The 25,238-nt window shown below is 42.5% G+C and overlaps 1 protein-coding gene across 1 annotated transcript in view; it reads right to left on the bottom strand.

Moving 5' to 3' along the window:
* The window catches only part of LOC130109017 (microtubule-associated serine/threonine-protein kinase 3-like), a 61,374-nt gene extending 38,779 nt beyond the window's left edge, over positions 1-22,595 (bottom strand). Inside the window, exons 1-7 of the mRNA XM_056275716.1 lie at positions 22,148-22,595; positions 18,721-18,803; positions 17,673-17,745; positions 14,730-14,808; positions 13,161-13,318; positions 7,885-7,960; positions 6,770-6,979 (exon numbers count right to left, since the gene is read on the bottom strand). Coding sequence (XP_056131691.1) covers positions 6,770-6,979; positions 7,885-7,960; positions 13,161-13,318; positions 14,730-14,808; positions 17,673-17,745; positions 18,721-18,803; positions 22,148-22,233 — 765 coding nt within the window. The 5' untranslated portion in view covers positions 22,234-22,595. The remainder of the gene's footprint in view (positions 1-6,769; positions 6,980-7,884; positions 7,961-13,160; positions 13,319-14,729; positions 14,809-17,672; positions 17,746-18,720; positions 18,804-22,147) is intronic.
* Positions 22,596-25,238: the final 2,643 nt, after the last annotated feature.

Genomic DNA, 25,238 nt, shown 5'->3' with positions numbered 1-25,238 from the left:
TACTTATGAGTCCCTGAAACGAGATCCAGGCAGTGGGTACAAGAAAAAGGTGATAAGACGCTGTTAGAACAGGACAATGCTACTGACAGAATTTTGTACCACAGATTATACCCAGGAGATGCTACACCTAGTCTGTATGGGTTACCTAATCACACTGGCCAACTAACCCACTATAAAAGGGTACAATTGGCATTCACTCCCAGGTCAAACGACTCTGCAGTAATCACGGGTATTTATCGACTTCACCTCCGATTGGCACTGATGTAAACGCGACACCCGGGTGGACACGCTAATTTGCGCGATGATGTAGCGCCATTGTCCACGCATCATAAAATCACACCAGCAACTGAGGAAAAACATGTATTGTTTGTGGGTACAGTGTCTTCGTTCAAGCAGTGTTCAAACATCGTTCAGTCTGCGTTGAGTTTGTATGGTTTGAAAGAGAGACTGAAGTACGAGATATAAAAAAGTAACGTTAACCACCGTCTCTCTGGCTTCCACACTGCTTTCTACTGTTTACTTTTCTGGCACGTTCGTGAAATCACAAATGTCATGACGTCAAAGATGATGCTACAGAAGAAAAAAAAGAAAGGCAAACTCGTCTGCTGGCAGTCAGACCCGGGCCTGCTGGCACTGTGAAAGGTGTCAATTGCCTATTTTTGGCAGGTTTACCCGTGTTTAAAAAACCTGCTTATACACGCTAATTTTGGTGTACAAAGGGTTTAGATACATAAACAGGATGTGCCATTATGGCCTATTGTTGGTATGACTAACTCAGTGACCTATAACATCTCTAATTTTCTGGTATCTATTCTTAACCTGTTGGTAGGCAGTAATGAACATCGCATTTGAGAACACTATGGATTTTGTAGATAAGGTGAGGGACATCATTATGGAGGGATGAAACAATGGGCTCTCATGATGTTAAGTCTTTCTTCAAGTGTGTTACTGTTGATGAAGCAGTGGAGGTATTCCGTGAAATTACAAAACGACCCCACCCTGAGCAATAGGACCACCCTTAACACTGACCAAGTGTGTCTGCTCCTGAAAGCGTGTATGCTCCTGAAAGCATGTCTTCTGTACATGTACTTCATATATAGGAGGCAGTACTGTAGGCAGAGGCATGGGTGTGCTATGGGTTACCCAGTTTCACCTGTAGTGGCCAACTTGTATAAGGAGGAAGTGGAAAAGAGGGCTCTGATGTCCTATCCAGGGACACCACCTAGCCATTGGTTCAGATTTGTGGATGAAACCTGGATTAACATTAAATCTCAGGATGTACCACATTAACTTGGTGAAAAACCACATCAAGTTCACCGGGGAGGATGTGAGAAATGACAGGTTAGCCTTCTTAGACTGCCAAATTGCAATTGGTGATGGGGGAAGTTTGATTGTTGAGGTTTACTGTAAACCTACACATACTGATCAGTACTTAAGGTTTGACTCTCATCATCCACTGGATCACAAACCAGGAGTCATCAGGACGCTGAACCACTGAGCTAACAACGCTCCACTGACACAGTGGCCGGGGAAGGGGAGAAATCCCACATTAAACAGGGCCTGGTTAAGTGTGGTTATCCTAACTAGGCGTTTGTCAAAGCATGGAAGATGCCCAAACAGTGCACCTGCTGATCGAAGACAGGAGAAGGACAACAGCTGCCTAAGCATAAACCAGTGGTGACTCCGTTTGTGGCAGGAGTGTCGGAACAGCTGAGATGCATATTTTCCAAACACAGCGTATCAGTTCCTTTCACACCCCAAAACACGCTGCACCAGAAATTGGTCCACCTCAAGGATCAGGTCCCCTGGCACAAACAGAGCACACTTTTAAGTGCCAGAAGGATTGTAGTGACTTGTGACTTGTACATTGGGAAAACTGAACAGACGTGGGCCATATGAACGGCACAACACAGGAGCACTAAATGAATAGGCTAGGACTCCGCAGTCTACACCCATCTACAGGCAGTGGCCACTCCTTCAGGGATAAGGATGTGCATATCCTTGATAGGGAGGAATGCTGGTTTGAATGGGGAGTCAAAGAGGCCATCTATGTTAAGAGGGAATGACCATCCCTGAATTGGGGGGGGGGGGGTTTAAGAGTACATCTGTCGCCATCTTAGAATGCTGTGATTGCAACCATTCCCCAATCCTCTGTGAATAGTACACATGGCCATTGTAACTCTAGTTAATGCTCACGGCAATCTGCATATGAAACCAATCGTTGATTTCGGTTGTTATGCCACTCTATTGTTTATAAGGGTGGGGATACCTGCAATCAGTTTAGACTAAAGCGGTCATTTAGATGAGTCATGAGACATGTCTCTCTCAGTAAACGTTGTGTCCAGATGAACTGATTCAACATTCTGTGATTCTAATGCCAGTTGTGAACTGACATACCTAGAGCTGTCCACCTGTAATGGGATCACCCAAGATGCATGTTAATGCCAGGTATAAACAACCTCTGTGATTAGCACCTCTTACATTCTGGAAGATTCCACTGTAAAATCTATTGTATGCTGTCACGGCTCTGTGTGACCAGCGCTTTGTTGCCCCCCTGGCAAGACTATATCAAATCACTAAACTTCATCACATCCAAATGTGAATATGGGAGTTCACTTTTTTTAGGTGGTACTTAGATTTAAGAGTGTTGCAGAAAGAAATGAAATACATTACAACTACATGTTTATAGCCCTTTACGTAAACTTATTAAGTGCTGCAAGACCATTCAGGTTGATTCGGAAAAATCTACAAAATGAGACTACAAACAAGTTAACCTACCATTCGCATTTTGCTCTCACTTAAGAGCACAATCAATGTTAAAAGTTAATAAAAGGAGGGTTCATGGTGGTGTAGCGGTCTAAGCATCAGCTTTGCGTCGATGCAGTTGCCCACTGGGGACCGGCGTTCGCGCCTCGGTCTCGTCAGATCCGACTATGGCTTGATTCGATGAAGCAGCAATAATTGGCAACGCTGTCTTCGGCAGGGGGGTGGAGTCGGCTTGTGTTCGTCATGTGCGTCGGAAAAAGCAGTGGTTCGGCCTGGATTCGCCTTGTCAAGGAAGCGGCGAGGCGTCTCCTTCGAGACTGCCGGCCGGAGAGATGCAGTTGGCGAATGCATACAGTACGAGGGTGGGTGTTTGAACTAGAATAGGGAGCGATTGGCCACTAAATTGGGAGAAAAAGGGAAAAATCAGGAATAAATTTAGAAGAAAAAAAAAGTTAATAAAAGGGAGTTTTAAGAATTCTTTAAAATGGTTTGTTATAGAGTGTACATATTTACTTTCATATATTTGTTTAAAGGTGCTACAGGAATTATAATTATTATCATTTATCAAATATTATATATATTTTTATTATATATAATTATATTTTAAATACATATATGTGAATGTATGTGTGTGTTGGCCCTGTGATGGCCTGGAGGCCTGTCCAGGGTGTCTCCCTACCTGCCGCCCAATGACTGCTGGGTTAGGCTCCAACATCCTCGCGACCCTGAGAGCAGGATAAGCGGTTTGGATAATGGATGGATGGATTATTATCATTTATATCTATTAATGACGTTATTATATCATTATTATTATCATCATTATTTTGATGACACTACCACCAAATGCCAGCTAGTGTAGTGATTTCCAACCATGTACCATGAAAGAGCCATGAGCCTGCGAGTATTCCTTCCAGCCAAACGCTATACCGACTTATTTCATTGATTAGTCCCACTGCTCTGATTGGAGGTATGTTAATCAGTGGAGTCATTAGTGTACTGATTGGTGTACGGTGTATGGTGCACGGTACGACTGACTGGTGTATGGACAACAAAAACCCAGATATGTGCTTGGCTCTCAATGGAACATGGCTGGAGACCACTGGATCAAATCAATGAAGTTAGAGAGGGTCCCTAGAATCAATACTGTCCCAAATTTCTGTCAGCAACTGATTATGCAATATTGCCATGAGGTCATTTTCTATCTTCTCTAACTGAAACTTGCCAAGCCATTTCTACAGCCCCTTCAAAAAGTAGATAGAAATTCAATTCCTTCCTAGCTGTGCAGAATTTTCTTTACAACTTGCCTTTTAAAGGGAGACAATGTGGATTTTCAACATTATCTCATATGTATGTGTGTGTATATATATATACACTACCGTTCAAAAGTTTGGGATCACCCAAACAATTTTGTGTTTTCCATGAAAAGTCACACTTATTCACCACCATATGTTGTGAAATGAATAGAAAATAGAGTCAAGACATTGACAAGGTTAGAAATAATGATTTGTATTTGAAATAAGATTTTTTTTTACATCAAACTTTGCTTTCGTCAAAGAATCCTCCATTTGCAGCAATTACAGCATTGCAGACCTTTGGCATTCTAGCTGTTAATTTGTTGAGGTAATCTGGAGAAATTGCACCCCACGCTTCCAGAAGCAGCTCCCACAAGTTGGATTGGTTGGATGGGCACTTCTTGCGTACCATACGGTCAAGCTGCTCCCACAACAGCTCAATGGGGTTCAGATCTGGTGACTGCGCTGGCCACTCCATTACCGATAGAATACCAGCTGCCTGCTTCTGCTCTAAATAGTTCTTGCACAATTTGGAGGTGTGTTTAGGGTCATTGTCCTGTTGTAGGATGAAATTGGCTCCAATCAAGCGCTGTCCACTGGGTATGGCATGGCGTTGCAAAATGGAGTGATAGCCTTCCTTATTCAGAATCCCTTTTACCCTGTACAAATCTCCCACCTTACCAGCACCAAAGCAACCCCAGACCATCACATTACCTCCACCATGCTTAACAGATGGCGTCAGGCGTTCTTCCAGCATCTTTTCATTTGTTCTGCGTCTCACAAACGTTCTTCTTTGTGATCCAAACACCTCAAACTTGGATTCATCCGTCCACAACACTTTTTTCCAGTCTTCCTCTGTCCAATGTCTGTGTTCTTTTGCCCATCTTAATCTTTTTCTTTTATTGGTCAGTCTCAGATATGGCTTTTTCTTTGCCACTCTGCCCTGAAGCCCAGAATCCCGCAGCCGCCTCTTCACTGTAGATGTTGACACTGGTGTTTTGCGGGTACTATTTAATGAAGATGCCAGTTGGGGACCTGTGAGGCGTCTGTTTCTCAAACTAGAGACTCTAATGTACTTATCTTCTTGCTCAGTTGTGCAACGCGGCCTCCCACTTCTTTTTCTACTCTGGTTAGAGCCTGTTTGTGCTGTCCTCTGAAGGGAGTAGTACACACCGGTGTAGGAAATCTTCAATTTCTTAGCAATTTCTCGCATGGAATAGCCTTCATTTCTAAGAACAAGAATAGACTGTCGAGTTTCAGATGAAAGTTCTCTTTTTCTGGCCATTTTGAGCGTTTAATTGACCCCACAAATGTGATGCTCCAGAAACTCAATCTGCTCAAAGGAAGGTCAGTTTTGTAGCTTCTGTAACGAGCTAAACTGTTTTCAGATGTGTGAACATGATTGCACAAGGGTTTTCTAATCATCAATTAGCCTTCTGAGCCAATGAGCAAACACATTGTACCATTAGAACACTGGAGTGATAGTTGCTTGAAATGGGCCTCTATACACCTATGTAGATATTGCACCAAAAACCAGACATTTGCAGCTGGAATAGTAATTTACCACATTAGCAATGTATAGAGTGTATTTCTTTAAAGTTAAGACTAGTTTAAAGTTATCTTCATTGAAAAGTACAGTGCTTTTCCTTCAAAAATATGGACATTTCAATGTGATCCCAAACTTTTGAACGGTAGTGTATATGTTGTAGGGATGAAACTATAGTAGCCATAATACCCAACAGTCTTCTGTGTCTCTGAAACACGGCTGAACATTTACAGAAAACATTCCTGTGGTGACATCACCAGAGGATAATCCATAAATGTGAAAACTGCAATCCTTGCTTCCTCATTTGCTGTTATCTTTGGTGGGCTACATCAAAATAGGCTAAACACTGTATGAGAAAATGTGAACAAAATTATGTACAGCTATTGCAGCTAGATCTAAGTCTGTAGAGAACGCCTCAGATTCTTGCATACATTTGCTAATGTTTGAAAAGCATTAACTGTATCAATGTAACGAAATGAACTTGACACTATTCAACTTCGTTTCCCTGCTGTCAAAGAAGAAGAATCTTCACCAGCTCAAAAACCGAGGGAACAGAATTTGGCTTCAGGATCTGCTCATTTCCACCAAACATTTCTGCTTGCATGTCTGAAACGCAAGCTGCATAACCACATATTTTTATCCATACTTGCCAGTGTGTTTCCAATTCCATCATATTAAAGGGTGTTTTATCACTCAACCACTGCCTGCAGAGGTAAAATCCAGTGAAAGCTTCTTGTTACTTCTTGTTTTATCTTCCTCATGTTACTGCATCCACACACAATGCCTGACACTGGAATGATTCCTAAAAGTAATGTTTTATCTTTCTCCTCATACATGAAACAAGAAGAAAAATGGAAACCCCATTTCATTGTCCTTATCGTACGTAACGTATGAAGCTCCTAAGATGCATGGTAAGTACTACTAGCTGCCATGAGCATAGCCCGTGAGTGGTAATTGCTCCCAAAATGCAACATGGAAATTGTAGGAATACCAAGAAAGGACAAAACAGACAGTCAATGTGGGATGTATTGTAAATAATGTTGTTTGAACAGACTATGTAACCATCAACAAATAACTAAAATGCACAGTTACAGCATCAGCGTTCTCCTTTAAGACCAAACCAGCAAGCTGACACCCGCCACTGCAAGTCTGTCAGCAGCCTCACCTCATGAAGCAGCTTCTCTAGGTTCTCCTGCAGCTCGGCGAAGTAGCGCGAGGTCACTAGACCCTTTTGGGATTTGTCCAAGCAGTCTCTGACCAGTTCCACCAGCTGGTGCTGGATGAAGCCCAGGACGCCGTCGGCCAGCCGGAGGGAACTGTCTGGGGAGCAGTGGGTGATGAACTCCAACAAGCGCTCCTCCATCTGGGCTGTGGCCTGGGGAGGGAGGCAAAGGCACGAACACATGTGCACACACATACACACATGTACACATGAGTGCAAGCACACACAAACAAACAGAAACATGCACACACACACACACACGTATGTGAAACTTGGTTTAGTTGTGAATGTTGTTAACTTGAGTATCCTGCTAAATATTTTTTTATGTGTCATGAGCATTTTCTGCACCAGCCCTCTGAACCATTTTCTCTCACGTTAAAAGAAAAAAAGGTACAATGTATTTTTTCTTAAATTTTACCCATTTTGCCGAAACCTTCACATTTATTGACTTACAGTGATGCCAACAACAGAAGCAGTTTTGATTCCTTAACTTACACATTGCTAACATACAAATTCTAAACAATTCTAAACAACTGATTTATGCAAGAATGCTGTCCACTGGTCAGCGTGTGGTCTTTCCCACTTGTTTATCATGTGTGCCGTTTACATTACTAAAATTGCAACCCATTTGTATTCTAGCATCAAGCTGATACTTTCATCCAGAGTGGCATACAAATAGTGCAACAATGCAATATGATAATTTCTATACCATTTAAATTACCATCAAATAATGGTAAGGATTTCGAGCTTGAGTTAACACACACACACACATACACACGCACCCAAGAACATACACACACACACATGCACCCAAGAACATACACACACATACACACTTATTTTGCACACTTGTAAGGTTAGGAAAGGCTTCTTGATGAACAAAAAGGAAGGAAAAAACATTCTCATTAGTCATTTCTGCTCCCTCAGATAAACAGTTGGAAAAAATTTATTCAGGTGGGTCATAGCATTTGCCAAACGTAATGGAAAGAACTAATATGTCTTAGTGGATGGAAATTAGACATCTACATAAATATAAATGTCAGATGACAAATACCTACCTTTGGAAACCGCTCTCTGTAAACATGGTTCATCATGACTACCTCATAATCAAAGGAGCCACTCGCTCGTCCGGGGCTACGACAGAAAAATGAGAAGTTGACGTCTATTAATTGGGGAAACACTTAACCAAAGCTTTTCCTTCTTTGTAAATTATTTTCTATTGGCATTCAAAATCAAACAAATATTTCCATAAGATATATTTCAGATACTTTACGTATACATCATACATCCATCCATTATCCAAACCGCTTGTCACAAATCTCAAAATAGTACTTTTCAGAAGAACACAAAAAAAGAACTGTACAATCAGAGAGTGAAATTCTTCTCTTTACAACATAATCATTCATTTGTGAAAATAAAATCAGACATAGGGGGCGTTACATAGTTACCCAGTATGAAGCAAATTGTTCCAATTTATGATTAACAAATACTGTTATTGTCTCCATTTTGTAAATGTCCACTGTAACTTCCATCCATGCATTGGGCTCTCCCGTCTTCCCGGAATGGGAAGCTGAGGAACAGCAGTGCAATCATACCACCAAGGGGGAGCTGGTGTGAGCAAGGGACGCGACAGTCATTGTTGTGGACAAAGGGGAAGAAGAGGGTTCAGGAGGGCACATGTTTAATGTAAATAGTCAATCAGTGTGGAGGACGGAACAGTGTGCTGCAAATTAGCAGCGAGCATGCCACTACCTAGCATGTTCAGGTGAAGACCGTCTCTTCTATACAGGGGAGCACTCCCACAACAAGTCTAAGTTATGAACAAATGTATTTTATAAAATAAAATACTAGCGATAACGGCTGGGAAAAGAAACTCACAGAGAAGAAAGACTTTTCTTTTAGAGATTTTAGAGCAAGTGGAGGTAGAGGAAGTGGAAGACTGATGGTGTGTTTCAGTGGGGAAATCTGTACGCTTAAAGGGTGTGGGCTACATCATCTAGAAATGAATCACAGTCACTTAGTAATGAATCATTGCTGCTGTAGAATCCAATTTAGCAGCACACCAGCTGAAGGGATGGGCAATATGATCCAGAAAGGGCCGGTATGGGTACAGGTCTTTGTTCCAACCAAGCAGTTACACACTAGAGTCTACAAATGAAGGTCCTTAGCAAAGACAGTTGGTTGATTAATGGCATCAGGTGTGTAACTGCTTGGTTGGAACAAAGACCTGCACCCACACCAAGTCTTTATGGATCATGTTGCCCATCCCTGATAAGGTTTAAGGGTTCCAGTCAGCAGTACTACTGTCAAGACCAAGACAAGACCAAATTTTATAATGGTTAAGCCTGAGACAAAGAGTGTGGGATCAACATCAAAACTGCTCACAATTTACAATTGTAAAGATATAATGTAGCTATTTTGACTTGGCTTGAAAATGGAGAAACAAGCAACAGCAGATAGGGGAGGTACATGGCAGAGTAGTAACGGAGAAGCAAATTTATTTTTTGTGAAATAAAAGTGACAAGAAAAAAAAACTTGACCACTGTAAGTGATCAAGTGATCATCTCAGCATGGACAGATGTGATCACTGTCAGCAGTTCATCTGCATTATTTTTATCTTAATTAATTTCTAAAATTGGGCGTCCAGGTGGCGTAGCAGTCTATTCCGTTTCATACCAACACAGGGATCACCATTTCGAATCCCCGTGTTACCTCTGGCTTGCTTGCTCGGGCATCCCTACAGACACAATTGGCTGTATCTACAGGTGGGAAGCCAGATGTGGGTATGTGTCCTGGTCGCTGCACTAGCACTTCCTCTGGTCGGTCGGGGCACCTGTTCAGAGGGAGGGGGAACTGGGGGGAACAGCGTGATCTTCCCTTGCGCTACGTCTCCCTGGCGAAACTCCTCACTGTCAGCTGAAAAGAAGCAGCTGGTGACTCCACATGTATCAGAGGAGACGTGGTAGTCTGCAGCCGTCCCCGCATCGGCAGAGGGGGCAGAGCAGCGACCAGGATGGCTCGGAAGAGGGGGTAATTGGCCAGGTGCAATTGGGAAGAAAAAATCCCCAAAAAATTAATTTCTAAAATTGAGTAAACACTTAACATCAAGACCAAGACAAGAGCACGACAAAATGGGCAAAAGGCCATGAGGACCACTGGTCTCCAGACCGGTCTCTGTCAATCAATCTTATGTCTACAAATGCTCCGGATTACATCAAAACAAAGTAACCCCATTTCAGGAACAGCAAACAAGTCGGTTCGGTTCACCTCATTCCTTTCCAACTTCTCACTGCATTCTAGAGTTAAGCAAAGTTGACAGAAGGGAAATCTCGCAGACGCGCAGAGCCTATATCTGCCATTTTTCGTCATGAAAGATGTCCTCTGTTGGTGCGGGGAGTGAGCTGCCAAATGCAGGCTGCCGCAGCACACCACAATACCCCTCCACCTCCATCCAACCCCCACCCCCGGCCCCCACCTGGGCCTTCAGATCAGCAGCAAGATCCCTAGGGTGCTTTACTAGCTAACACCCCCACGCACGGCACACCGTTGGCTAGGGAAAACAGAGAGAGAGAGAGAGAGAGAGAGAGAGAGAGAGAGAGAGAGAGAGAGAGAGAGAGAGCAAGCTCAGGCAGACAGGCACTGCGACAGCCGAGCAGAGCAGGAAGACAGTGCTGTAAAAACCAAGCAGCTCTATCTTCAGCTCTCTGCCTGCCAACTAGCCAGATGGACGGACAGACACAGTGTACAGGCTAATCAATCAGAACCAGTCTCTTAAATTGCCATGTGCAATGTGAACATGTGAATTTGTCTCCCCGATGTTGATCAGGAGAGATCTTGACAGCCAACATAATCTCATCACATTCCATGTGCAACACATGGAAACTTGGTCCAAATGTGCGACCTCCAAAATTACACTTAAGAAAATAAAGTACAGTGTTCTGTTTGTTATAGAGAGGTGAACGGTCACTGAGGAAAATAAATAACTTCCCACTGCAATGATTTTGTTCAAATATTGACTGCATTTCAACATTTAATTAAATGATGATTTGAATTATCCCAGTGGGGAAACTGGATTGTCGCAGCAGGATATAACCGGATGCAGCCAGGAGCAAATTAGATATAAACAGAAACAGGGCGAAGGGGATATAATACATAAAGTAACCAACATAGAAAGTTAAGTAAAAAGATGTATTTATTGAGATTATGATTTAACAGCAGTGGCAGGCAGGGTGTGGTTTGGAGGCAGGTAGGAGTAGGAGTGGCTCACCCTGGGCAGTCAAGAAGACCTGTATTTAAATGACAACACTGTGCACAGCAGGTTTAACAGAGAGAACTGTTTGAACTGCTGACTATGACCTGCTCCTGAAAAGGGAGTTTGATTTGACTGAGCACTGGCCTTTTGCAAAGGTTTGAGTGCTTTGCACAATGTGTCCTTGCTGCACCCTGTTTAAGCCAAAGAGAAGACCACTCATCCTCTGGATGAACTGCTCCCATCATCCACACCCCAGGCTACAAAACAGCTGGACAGCTAGGCTCACCACAAATAGAAAGACGGATAGTCTGGCATCAAACACTCTTTATTGGTTCTTTTCACCTGTTTAACTGCTCTAATCTCGTCATAGGTCTAGTTTGGCTTATTTTCAATTTATTCTTTAAACGCACTGCCATCAATATGGGAAAAAAAGTAAATAACCAAATATGAATAATTAATCTCTAGGGCTAGGCGATATTGACAAAATCCAAGATCACAAGATTTTTGACTGAATACGTTGATATTATTCAAGAACGAATGCACAATAATATTGGCATGACATCGGTATCAGCCAATAAAAACAATTAGAATCAGTATCAGAATCATCTTTATTTTATATTTACAAAGCTAAGAAATATAGTAGCGACCACCCAAAGGTGAAACCCCATAACAACAAAATAATTGAATTCATTGCTCTTGATGAACAGCCATTCACTCAGATAACCATGAGTGAACGTCTACATTTGTAAAAGGACACATTTAGCGTGGAATCAAAGATGTTTTATGTCTGTATCTACAACAAGTAGGCCATCACAATAAGAGTAATAGATTAATTCTAGTAGAGTAGAGACATGGTGTTCTCTTCAATGAAATAAAAAAAAAGATGTGTATATATTGGTATCAGCATCAGCCAAAATGAGCGTGACAATATCAGCTATTGTATATCGCCAAAAGTCCAATATCGTGCAGCCCTACATTAAAGCGATGACATTTGGGGATGGCCATTGGTGGTTCCATAAGATATTTAAGCACAAAATCTTTATTGAAAAATTATAATTAGAAATGTGGATATGATGACCAAGCAGGTAGAAGCATTCGTTGTACGTTTCACCCAGTTAAAACATTTTCATAAGTTCAGAAAATTGTCTCACTTTATTGTAACGCGGCCTTCAAGACCAGCGAATGTCAACATTTAACTTAGATCATGATATTACGATGATGATGATAATTACATTTATATAGCACTTTTCTAGACACCAAAAGCACTTCAAATTGAAGGGGGTAACTCACCTCAACCACCACCAATGTGTAGCACCCACCTGGGTGATGCATGGCAGCCATTTTGTACCATAACGCTCACCACACATCAGCTTGAGGTGGAGAGGGAGAAATTACTGAGCCAATTACATGAGGGATAAGGTGGCCAGATGGAGAGAGCCAGGTTGGAAATTTTGCTAGGACACCAGGTAACTTCCTACTCTTTGCTATAAGTGCCATGAGATCTTTAATGACTACAGTGAGCCAGGACTTCGGTTTAACGTCTCATCTAAAGGATGGCAACGCCTGCAGCACAGTGTCCCCGTCACTGCACTGGGGCATTGGGATTTGATATTTGTTGATTTTATTAGGACCTGAAGGAAGACTGCCCCCTACTGGCCCACCTACACCACTTCCAGCAGCAACTCAGTTTCACCAGGAGGTCTCCCTTCCATATACTAGCCAAGCCCATACCTGCTTAGCTTCTGTCATTTGGCAGAGCCAGGGTACATGTTGGTATGGCCACCAATAACCAAAACCCCAGATATCTAGTTTCATATCATATCGATATATTGCCCAGCTCCACCAACACCAATATTGGTGCATTTTGTTTTGCGATATCCTCCTGTGCATTGTCTACGTATAGGAGGCCTTTCAGTTAATGACAAATCAAAATCAAATTTAAAAAAAAATCAAATTCAAAATGAATGCTGGGTACAAAAATAAAACCTAGCATTAGAAAGTCATTTCAAATACAGTGTTAGCTCTGTCATCACATCCTTTGATTATTTTTAGGAGGGTTGAGGTGTCTGGGATGGCTGGTACCTGAGACTCCGCGATCTCGGCCGTATGAAGGTTGAGGGCCGCCCATCCTCGTCAGTCACGCTCTCCGAGCTGCGAAAGTGTTTGAAGAGGAAGTGCAGCTCGTCCTGAGTGGGCTGGTAGGGAAGCTGGTGAAGGCGCTCCTGGGAGGAGGAGGATGACTGCAAAAAGAGAAAACAACAAGAAAGGAAAACAACATTCATTAGCTCTGACAATTTACTTCACATTCACCAGCTTAAAATGCGTCTGGTTGATCATCTCATTAGAATATTCCAGGTAGAAAAAACATTACAAAAAAAAAAAATCACCCGACCTTATTTTACCAACCAGCTAGACTTTCAGAATTACTCTGGATCTCCAAAAGGTGCTTGGTTAGCTGTCAAAGTGGCTGGTGAAGTGAAGCAGAGAAAGCTGGCAGTAATTGCTTAACTCGAATTTACTCAGATTAGCATTTTGGCTTGCGACACGCTGATTCTTAAATCATGTGCCAACCACAAGAATTCAAAACAGGCTCAGCCTACTAATCGTGTGCCTTTGAATAGCTTACGATGACTGCTCAAACCTATCATATCAACAGTAAAACCATCAACATATTGTAGGTAGTGAACGCATCGTAATTCAGACAAATAACTGATTTTTCTCATCTATTGAGGTTTTGAATACATTCTTCTTGGGCAGAATGGGGGCAGGGTATATGTTGCTGGCAATCTGTTCCATCCTTGTCCCACTTGGCCAGAAAAGACGTAGATCAAGAAGAATGACATCTGTGATGCCCTTTCGGTTGCAGAGCTATAAAGAGCTCGCTGAGGACCATTCAAAAAGGCCTATTGTCCCCATTGCCCTCACAGCCTGTGCCGGGCCGGGGTCTTCGTCATAAACTTCCTCACAATAGTTGCACATGGCAGACCCTTTCATCACTGCCAGCACATCAGCATACAGCCAGCCCTGCTTTCAGTGGATGCTTTGCTCCTGCCATTTTCCCCCCTAAACCTATGTAAAAGCTGTGTGAAGAAATGCTTTGATTTTACATCAACATGAGTCCTCTAACATTATGCTTACAAAATGTCTGACAGCAAAAACAAAGTGTCTACAATTTATGATCATTTTGAAAATATTGTTAGGTACTGAAGTACATGGACAACAAATCCCTACCCAGGGTAATATTAAAACCACACATGCCATGATTCTTTAATGCTAGTCACAACTGCTACTCCAGCTCTTTTAAATTAATGAAGCAACTATGAGGTCTTTTGAACTTCTGGAGCAGTTCCTTTCTCTCCCTCTCTCTCTCTCTCACACACACACACACACACAATCTTATGCTGTAATGTATACTGTATGTGCATTAGCTGAGGCATCCTGCTCCACAGACTAGGGTAAAAGAGAATGACTCATTCAAGCAGATGATGCAGGAAAAAAAAATTAAGTTTGTCACCACAGTCTTTCCTGGCATTCATGGTGCCATGGTTGCATAAACGACTATCCTATTTGGCCTGGGTTAGGTGTCAAAAAATACACAGCCACCATGTAGTGACCCGTGAGAATATGGGGCCCTATGTGGGGGCGACTTACTGAGACGGTGGAGCTCGGCGGGTTGGTTCCATAGCCAGACGAGGGGAGGGATGCCAGGGACCATCTCCGGCCCTCTGCCCTGAGGGAAACATAAACAGACAGTCTTATTACATAATCTTCCGTATTAGCATTTCATACATAAAGCCTGTTACATAATACATGGTGGACTCAATATGATAGTCTTCCCACCCACCCAACCCTGTTACAAAGAGGGTGCAAAATTCAAGTCCTCCTCCTCTCCCAAGCATGGAGGGTTTCACAGTGTCCCTCTTTTTACAGTAACATATTAGCCTTTTAGCAGCAGGAAATGCCTTACAAAAGCCTGAAGCAATATCATCAGAACAACCTTTTGATGGGGCAATGCGGTCTTCATTTCATGTTTTTATTCAGGCTTAGTGTAGTACAAGCATGCATGGCAAGGGGAATCCTTTTCCTGCCTTCAGAAGTATGACATACTGGGAGTTTGAAAAAAATAAAATATTATTTACAAAAACAATAAAAGAAAAGGAATACACTCATTCACCCAAACTGAAATTTTGGCGGGATGACAGAGTCTGTTGTTAAAAGGACCAAATCTGAAACATAACGATGAAAAATGAAAAAGAAATTACCTGTCGGCCCGAGCCAAGTGACTAGAGGTCACGGCAGCAAGAGAGAAAGGCAGAGAGAAAAAAAGAAAAGAAAAGCAGAGAAAGAGAAAGAAAGGGGAGGCGAGAAGAGGTTGTGAATTTCGGGAACATTTCAGTTTGTCTAAGATCACGCAGAGTAGGTGAGCTGCAGACCTGTAGCATCCAGCTGAGCGATTAAGGCCGACACTCTGCCTTCCCTGTCACTCTTCCTTTACCCAGACATGACAAGTTGCCTAGCAGAAACAAAATCCTACAATACTTTTCCTTATGCAACAAAAAAAAAAAAACGTTTTCTTGCCGCAATAACCAAACACAGGATTTTTAACATATTGTGTTTGTGGGTGTGTTTTTCTTTTTTGTATTCTGGGGAGATAAATATTCTTGAGAGACAAATTTAATCTTTGTGGACAAAAACAAAACTGAATGCAAAAAAAAAAAATCCACAGGAGGAAGGAAATCACAGAAAGTTGAATCGGTTCCTCTGAATATGCAACGTTTATTGAGAGAGAAACATTTCATCACTCATCTAATGCCCCTTTTCCACTACCTGGTACTGGCTCAACTCAACTCGACTTTTTTGTTTTCCATAACTGAAAAGTACCAGCATTTTGGTAACTTACCACTTTTCTGGTACCACCTTTGTCGAGGTTCCAAAAAACACTGCACTGGGTACCAAAATCGATGCAGACCAGTTACACTGAGGGGGTACTGTTACGATAATGGAAAACGACACTCTGCAAGTTGAGTCGAGTTGAGCCGGTACCATGTAGTGGAAAAGGGGCATAAGTGACCTCTTCAGTCTCAACTGACTGCAGATATCCCCACAATTATAAACAATACAGTGGCATAACGACTGAAACCAATGATCAGTCTCATATGCAAATTGCCGTGACCATTAACTAGAGTTACAATAGCCATGTGTACTATTCACAGAGGATTGGGGAATAGTTGCAATCACAGCATTGTAAGATGGTGACAGATGTACTCTTACCCCCCCCCCCCCCAGTTCATGGATGGTTGTTCCCTCTTCACATAGATGGCCTCTTTGACTTCCCATTCAAACAGTGTTCCTCCCTATCAAGGATGTGCACATCCTCATCCTTGAAAGAGTGCCCACTGGCCTGTAAATGGGTGTAGACTGTGGAGTCCTGGCCTAACGTCCTTGGCCAGCATCTGTTTGGTTTCCCTGACGTACAAGTATGGATTGCCATGACCTGAATTTTGCCAGGACACCAGGGGACCCCCTTCTCTTTGCGATAAGTGCCATGGGATCTTTAATAACCACAGTGAGTCAGGACCTCGGTTTAACACCTGATCTGAAGGACAGCATCTCCTACAGCACAGCGGCGCCGTCACTGCACTGGGGCATTGGGATTTTTGTTGTTTATTAGGACCAGAGGGTGACCCCTAATGGGAGCAGCCATAAGAAGTAGTAGTAAATTAGGACCAGAGGGAAGACTGACCCCTACTGGCCTGCCAACACCACTTCCAGCAGCAACTTCGTTTTCCCGGGAGGTCTCCCATCCAAGTACTAGGCAAGCCCACACCTGCTTAGCAGTCTAGTCTAATCAGGACACCACATCGCTTGTTAGGCCTGGAGCAAGGCTGGCTTGTTTTCATGAGAATCAAGATGACTGGTGGTCGGGGGGGGGGGGGGGGGGGGGGATTACCCTCCTTCTCAACCTAGTGAGGAACAGCCAGCTCCCTACTTCCATGCGTAAGTAAACAAACAAACAAACACACACACACACACACACACACTGTCAGAGCGGGTCCTTATTTACACTTTACACTAGATTGGCTCTGCTGTTGTTGCTGCTGTGTAAACCAAGTGGTACGCCAAATAAACCAATCATGACCAACCATGTTTTGGCTTCATCCCTTTCGCAGAACTTAAACAGGTTCTGTGACGTCTATTCTGCAGGCTAATGAGAATCAACTAGCCACCTAACCAAGTTGAGTCTGGCTCAACAGGAAGCAGGAAGTTCCTAAAAACTGCAGAACAACATGAGCACATGCCCCGCAATCAATAACGTCTCACAGACAACCAAAGCACAACACAAACAGCAAGACCAGCAACTGGATATAATACTTGCATGTTTCTTAACTGTTCAAACAAAATAAAAGAATTCCCTTCAGATAGCAACTTGCTGACTTGAACAATCTGGAGGCTTCACGTTGTCAAAGTAATAACACTTTGCAGGTTGTAATATATACAAGTCAAAACTGGCTTCATTAAAAACCTATCTTCACTGTTTAGATGCAGTGGATCATCACTGGGGATAAAGGACTCAATGGTGTGGTGTGGACATACCTTCGGGCAAATGGGAAATTGAGGGAGGTGCTGGTAGATGCATTTCGAGGGCTGTCTAGTGGGCTGCTTGCAGCTGAAAGAAAAAGGGGATGATTGCTGTAATTACTACTCAAAACCATAATAAAAAAATATAGAAAAGTACAAAGTGGCAATTATATTATAGCATTTGCAAGTGACATTTTTCTGAAAAGGATGAGGTCAAATCTATGAAAAAACTCTCTTACAACAAAAGCCCAACAAGATTAACCTGCCCCTTCAAAAGGCTCTGCCTATTATGTTGGACAAACTTGTCAAAACACAACAGCATTTCCCGTTTGCAGATGCCCTTGACTGAGAGAATGCCTCATTTAGGTCATTCATGTCAATGTCTGGAGTCTGTTTGTACTCACTCACACTGTGGTTTGTTTTCAGTCAACTGGTTAAAAGCCAATCAGGAGGGGACTGGGACACCCCATTAAAGCTCAACTGTGCTCCATGATCAGATAATCCCCGGCATGATTGAGCTGGAAAGAGAGTGTCTGCAAATATTTGGCATGAGAGAGCGCTTGATTCTATACAAAGAGTGCACCTGCTTGATGACTCGACATATCTACACACTCCAAGTCATCCAGTCGAAGGCACACTGACCATTTTTCAGTGAGCTGCTTCTTTTGTCCGTCTCAACATCCTGTGTTTACCTCAGTCTAAAGTAGATCAACTCTAAATCGATATCCAATCAGAAAGACATTCCTGAGGCAAAGTAAGGTGCAGACAACTCTTTGAACCAAACCAATCATTCTGTTTGGTGACAGTCATTTATTCCTGATTATCGGTTTCAAAAATTTGAGCAACCACAAAAAAAAAAAAAAACATTTCAAATCATTTTGGCTTCCATTAACATCTTATCAGGTATTCTTAAAAAAAGATCTTGAAAAAAATGATAGAATGTTGCCCTAATCTACCTTTGGCAGTTATAATAACTAAGATTTCAATGCAGCAGATAACTTGTGCGGCCCCAAAGCTGACTGATTCATAGTTGGCGTGATTCCAGCCCAGTTTTGTTTCTTACCGGTGTGGATGGACAGGGGGGAGAGTGGCCGAGTGGGAGATGGAGTCCCGACACCGAGGCTCTTCCTGTTACTACTGCGGCAGCTGAGAGAGACAGAGAAAGAGAGAGACAGAGAGAGAAAGAGAGAGAGAGGTCAGCACACAGCTATATTTGAGCATTTTTCTTGGGTGTAATGTTTTCGTTGTTCATAGAGACCTTGAAGGAAGTCATAACTCTTGTATTATATAATCATTGAAAAAAATCTGTGATACATTTTTTTTTTCCATCATCAAGAATATACAGAATTCCTTTAAATGTATGGTTTTATCAAAAGTGCCCCACAGTGATGACAGTACTTTTTTGTATAGGTAGTCCCAGTGGGGCTTGAGAGCATGGCCACGGCACAAATGGCATGACTTAAACATGGCACCATCAGTGCCATAGTCTGTCTACACTTTTACAACACAGGGAAAGGAACACTTGACCCTGGAAGTGACAGTGCCATGCTCTACCCACAGGGCTGAATAGGAAATAGAACCCTCACCCCCAGCAGTGGTGATGTAATGTCGCTTCCCAGATGAAAAACACAGCACTAATCACTGACCACCAAAACATGATACAATTTCCAAGAGAGTGAAGAGGATTTGTGATTCCAGCAATGCAAATAAATCATAATTTTGGCCAGAAAATGTGCCTTCTATTAGGGATGCACTGACACAGACACTGGTATCAGATATCGTGCTGATACCAGACTAAAATGAAGTATTGGTAACAGATATCTTACCCGAGACTAACACGATGCCAAAAAAACGGAGTAACATGTCATGAATAAAAGAAAAATGGCTTGATTTACAACATTTTTGATGGAAGCCTGTATTTCTTTGAAATGTGGAAAAAAACTGATCCTCTCACTATTGTTTTGCCCACTAACACCAAACAAATGCTCTAAATCTGCACCATTCGGCAAAAGTAATGGATCAGATGAGTACCCAGTATCAGTTGGCACTTGGAAAATTTGTACTCAAACCTAGTATTGGCAGTGATAAAGTGGTATTGGTGTATCCCTACTTCATATGATAGAATTGTGAGACGTAATAATGCAGCTTTGATGCCATCTCGGGCCTTTGGTGAATTCATCATTCATTACTTGTCCAGTTCGCACTGTGCTGGGTCACGTCAGGCTCTTCTGCCTAATGATTTAGACAGACGTCTCTGTGTCCCAGATTGGGATAGCAGCTAATAGCAGATTAAGGAGACATCTAACATCTAGGCAACAGGCCTCTGAGAATGTTGAAACAGTATCAATCAGAAGATGGTAAGGCTGGAGCTACAACTGAAGTCTTCTTTTAAATCATATTACCTATCAAAATGCAAAGTGTTCCACATTCAAATTGAGAAATGAAATAAGCCTACAGAAAATTAGATATAGTATATGTTGTTTGATAGTAAATAGGAAGACGGTGGTCCCCCCCACCCAAAATGATACAACTGTGGAGTTCTGGTGTAAATTCACAAATCCTTTTCATTAAGAAAGCCCTTTAAGGAGACACCGTTGCACTAGCGGTCAGCCCTAACATGAGTTTAGAGCACATAATACACAAAGAAACCATCCATGCACTCTCTAAAAAGGAGTTAATGAAGACCAATAACCAACACAATGAAAAGGAACAATCAAGACAGCCTGGGTCTACTCCAGCTGTTCAGAACAATGAAAATAATGGCTTTAAGGAAAGGTCTGTCTACGATGCATCTCTATGCCCATTACTGGGCAAATTAAGTGACCGATGTACCATCAGGGCTATAGCCGATGAAGTAACCGCACACAGGAGAAAAAAAAGTTGACAGCCAAAACAAATAAAGAGCCGTACTGTCAACAAGCCTACGGCTGTAGTGAGCATGTGCATAGGCAGGCACAGTCTGAACCAGAGATGGCCAGCCCCATGTGTTGAAAGGAGGGTCAGATTAACCCCCGGCCCTGAGCGGAGAGGGCACCCTTTGACCAATAATGGTCAGACTGAGGAGACACTTTCATGCAGTAACTGTAATGAATAGCACAGACTCAATGAGCCACACTTTACAGCATCATGCTCAACAGTCTGTGGCAGGACGCCATTACTTCAAAGCTGCAGGTTATCAAAAGCCTTTTGTGTCCTATCTGAGTAGGTGACAATGCTTATTTGGAGGGTGAAAAAGTTAACACACCACTATTTGTCTAGTAGATTGTAGCATTTTCAGATATATATATATATATATATGTGTGTGTGTGTGTGTGTGTGTGTGTGTGTGTGTGTGTGTGCATATATGGATGTATGTATATAGCGTTTTTTTTTCAGGAAACCGTCAATGGTGTTAATGAAAGTGCTCAACAAATGAGGAGTGGAATATCAACATAGATGTGGGGATAAAAGCTTCTTTTTTTTAGCATTAGCAGCTGATGAGTGCATTGGGCATGAAACAAGCTTGTTCTGCCATTTAACAACTTTGAGCTATAAAATATATGGCAGCCTGTCCAGGGTGTCTCCCCGCCTGCCGCCCAATGACTGCTGGAATAGGCTCCAGCATCCTCGCAACCCTGAGAGCAGGATAAGCAGTTAAGATAATGGATGGATGGATATATATATATATATATATATATATATATATATATATATATATATATATATATATATATATATATATATATATATATATATATCAAAGTCAAGTCAGAGTATCTTAATTGTCCCTTACAGGGAAATTAGTTTGCAGCCAGTATTATAAAACTCACACAAAAACAAAACATATATATATATATATATATATATATATATATATATATATATATAAACTCTTCGTTAAAAGAAACACTCAATGGTAGGGAAAGTGCTCAACAAATAAGGGGCAAAATAATCCAGTGATCAAGTGAATTCTTTATGAGACAGTACAAGCCTGTTTCATGCCATATAAGCAATCATTGACTGCTGATGATTGGTTATGGCAGGAAACAGGCTTGTACTGTCTCATAAAGAATTCACTTGATCACTGGATTATATATATATATAAACGCTACATGCACTGAGTAAGTTGAGCTAACGATTTCGCCTTGTGGTTCGGAAGTGTGTTATTTCTGAACAAAGGCTGAGTATGGACACACACATGGATTAAAGCATGCCATCAGCTAACCGATGAAAATAGCGAGGGGGAGCTGAAGGGACGTGGATTCGAGTTTAAGATGGAAAGAGTAACCATAACGGCATTTAGACAAAACGTTCCCGCGGAAAAGAAGTGTGTGAAAGAGCAACAACAGAAGTTAGGGAGCAGGTCCATCCGGACAACCGCCCGCAGAAAGGCGCGTTGAGACACTTGTCTGGCGAGGGAATGCCAACGTGTGAACAAACTACAGAACAATAGAACAATAATAACTTGCTAAAACACATAGTACGACGCAAATCTAGCCCGCTGGAGGTACCTTTTAGAGCGTTTCAGTAACGCTCCCGTAACAAAATGAGACTTGGTCTGGCTCGCCAACGCAGACCACTGACTCGGATCCGACATCGTGGCCTTCGGTGCAGCGACGCTGCCGAGTTAAAACCGCTCCGGAAAAACCGGATCTCTGCCGACAGAGTTGCAGGTAGGCATCACAATTAGGTGCAGTCCTTACGTCGTCTCAGCAGATCAATGTATTATTGTTATTTTTGACAGTAGTAGTATTAGTAGGTGTTAAATTAAGCTGTAACTTGGTTATCAAAACTGCCTCATTCAGTCAACTCCAACTCCTGAGGCAGTTTGTTGAGGAACTACATCTTCCACTCTGGTGGCCCTCAACGTCGCGACTAAAAATTCGAGTCGTGTTGCCAAAACCAAAAGTCCTTTGTTGACTGTATGATGTGCATCTGTAAACACGGCACCATACTTGTTTGACCACAAACGCTACTGGTTACAGGTCCGTGTGACGGAGCTGCAGTCGCGGACGTGGTTGGGTCATACCACTAGCTTCTCATGGATTGGCTCCCCTCATTTTTCTGAAGTGGTACGTTCCAGTGACAATGACGTAGGTGGGTGACCTGTCAGGAAGTCTGTCAAAGTTGACGTCGCTAAAGTTGAATGTACTTTGAAAGGTCAATGTTCATTAAAATATAGTGTATTCCAGGACTGGATGGTAGTTAAAGTTAAGGTTAAACGGTCTTAGAAAGATTTGCTTTAATCAACATGTTGCCAGTTTTTGTAAAATGTATGCAGCCGGCTTGAGTAACTGGATAATCTGCAATGACAGCAAAACGTTCACTTTCCTGTGCCTACATACGTACATACCTTTTATAATGAATTGTTATAATGAATTGTAGTAGATGAAAAATTAATGCTCCACGGTCAATAAAGGAGGGACATTCATGTTGGGTTGCTTGTTTTGGATCTCTTACATTTATCGTGCTCTATGCTATGGTGTGCATGTGCACCTAGAAAATACGAAGTGTGTCCATCAAGTGTAGCATCGTTACGTTCCTGACACAATCTTTCCAACACACTAATTAACAGCCATTCTGTTAAAGGAACTTGTGACATGAAGGAACACTTTACACCATGATGCAAATAAACAAAAAACAAAGAGACTGGAAGGCAGTTCCTCTGAATCATCAACTCTTCCATGAAATGTATTGATGGGTACAGTATGCCTGCATGGGCTATATACAACTTTTTTTTTTTACATGGTGATGCTGTGTGTGTGTGTGTGTGTGTGTGTGTGTGTGTGTGTGTGTGTGTGTGTGTGTGTGTGTGTGTGTGTGTGTGAGCCCTGTGATGGCCTGGTGGCCTGTCCAGAGTGTCTCCCCGCCTTACGCCCTATGACTGCTGAGATAGGCTCCAGCATCCCCGCGACCCTGAGCGCAGGATAAGCGGTTCGGATAATGAATGGATGGATGGTGATGCTGGTCGCCATTGTGTTTGTTGACACTACATGCCATCGCCACTCGGTGGCACTGTGAGACGATAAATGGCGGAGAGGGACTGCTGGAAGGGGACAGAAGAAGAACAAGCAGCGCGAGGACAAAAAGTTGAAGCTACGTGTTGCTAAATAAAGTTAATAACAGTTCGTGCCTCTCCCGTGCTCCACTCACCAACATAATTGGCGACGAGTATGAGCGTCAGTACCGAGTCCACCGCCCTTCCTTCCTCATGCTGGTGAGCCGCCATTACTGTTTGATACGTGGCGGAAGATGTTCGACAATCACATGCATTTATCACATGCTAGTGATAAATGCATGTCCAGAAGCAAGGAAACGTGCAGTTTTACTACTTTGCCTGGGTGCGGAGGGACAACGTCTGTTTTACACTCTGCCGGAACAAGGTACAACATATGAGGAGGCCATGGCCGCCCTCGAGAAGTACTTTGTCCCAAAAGTTAATGTGGTTGCCTGTAGGCACACCTTCAGGCAACGTGTTCAACGAGCTGATGAGAAACCGCGCCTCAGTTTGTGGCAGCCTTGAGAGCCTTAGTTGCATCGTGTGGTTTTGGACAAATGGAGAGTGGGATGATACGAGAACAGCTAATTTCAAATACTTATCTCAGTGCTGTAAAGGACAAGTTGCTACTGGAGGAAAATCTCACACTGGACAAAGCTCGGATAATCGCATGTCAGGTGGAGGCAGCGGTTAAAAATGCGACACTGCTTGCTTCAGCCAGAGCGGTCCCGACTGCATCAGTACAGGCTGTCGGCGCGACACATGCACATTTTCGAGGGAAAAGAGGAACACGCACAGCCGAGTCCCCGGCACCAGACCGTTACAAACAGACAAACACTAACCAGCAACAACGTAAATGCTTCAGATGTGGATCCAGCAAACACCTGGCTAATGATATAAAAAAAAAACTGTCCAGCTGCTTCAGTAAAATGCAATAACTGCGGGAAAAAGGGACATTTCGCCAAGGTATGCAAATCAGCTATAAGTCAAGTCAAGTCAAGTTTATTTATATAGCACATAAATCAACCACAGTTGACTCAAGGTGTTGTACAAGTTTAAAATACAATATAAAATAAGTGACACATATGAATATAAAAATATATGTAAAGAAGACCTAAAATGAAGAATATAAAATTTAAACTATAAAACATAAGAGCAGTGAGAGAAGTTGTAGTCCCAGAGCTAGCTGTGCTCTGTGTAGATAATGTTATACTTGTGGCAGCAGCTTACGATAAGATCACCTGCACTGTTAACATTAAAGCGCCACAGGGAAATCCTCACGTCCTGGAGCTAATTGTAGATACTGGAGCTTCTGTATCTATTCTGCCAGAGACAATATACAGGCAATATTTTGCAAACTGGTCACTCAGAGAACCTAAAGTCAAACTAGTCACTTACGCTAGACGCGAGTTCCCTGTTATTGGCTGTCTACCAGCAGCTGCCGCCATAGCAGGTGAAAGTGACAAAGTTCCAGCCTCCTTCTACATTGTTAAAGCTGGATCACCTTTGCTAGGCTTGGACCTGATTCAAGTGCTCAATATCAGGATCATTGGAGGCAAGGTGAACTACATTGAGGAGGAGGATGCAAATACACCCCCCTGCTA

Source organism: Lampris incognitus, chromosome 3, assembly GCF_029633865.1.
Source record: "Lampris incognitus isolate fLamInc1 chromosome 3, fLamInc1.hap2, whole genome shotgun sequence".
NCBI classification, from domain to species: domain Eukaryota; kingdom Metazoa; phylum Chordata; class Actinopteri; order Lampriformes; family Lampridae; genus Lampris; species Lampris incognitus.
Note: the sequence above shows the minus strand (reverse complement) of the source record. Positions and strands in the feature narration are given on the sequence as shown.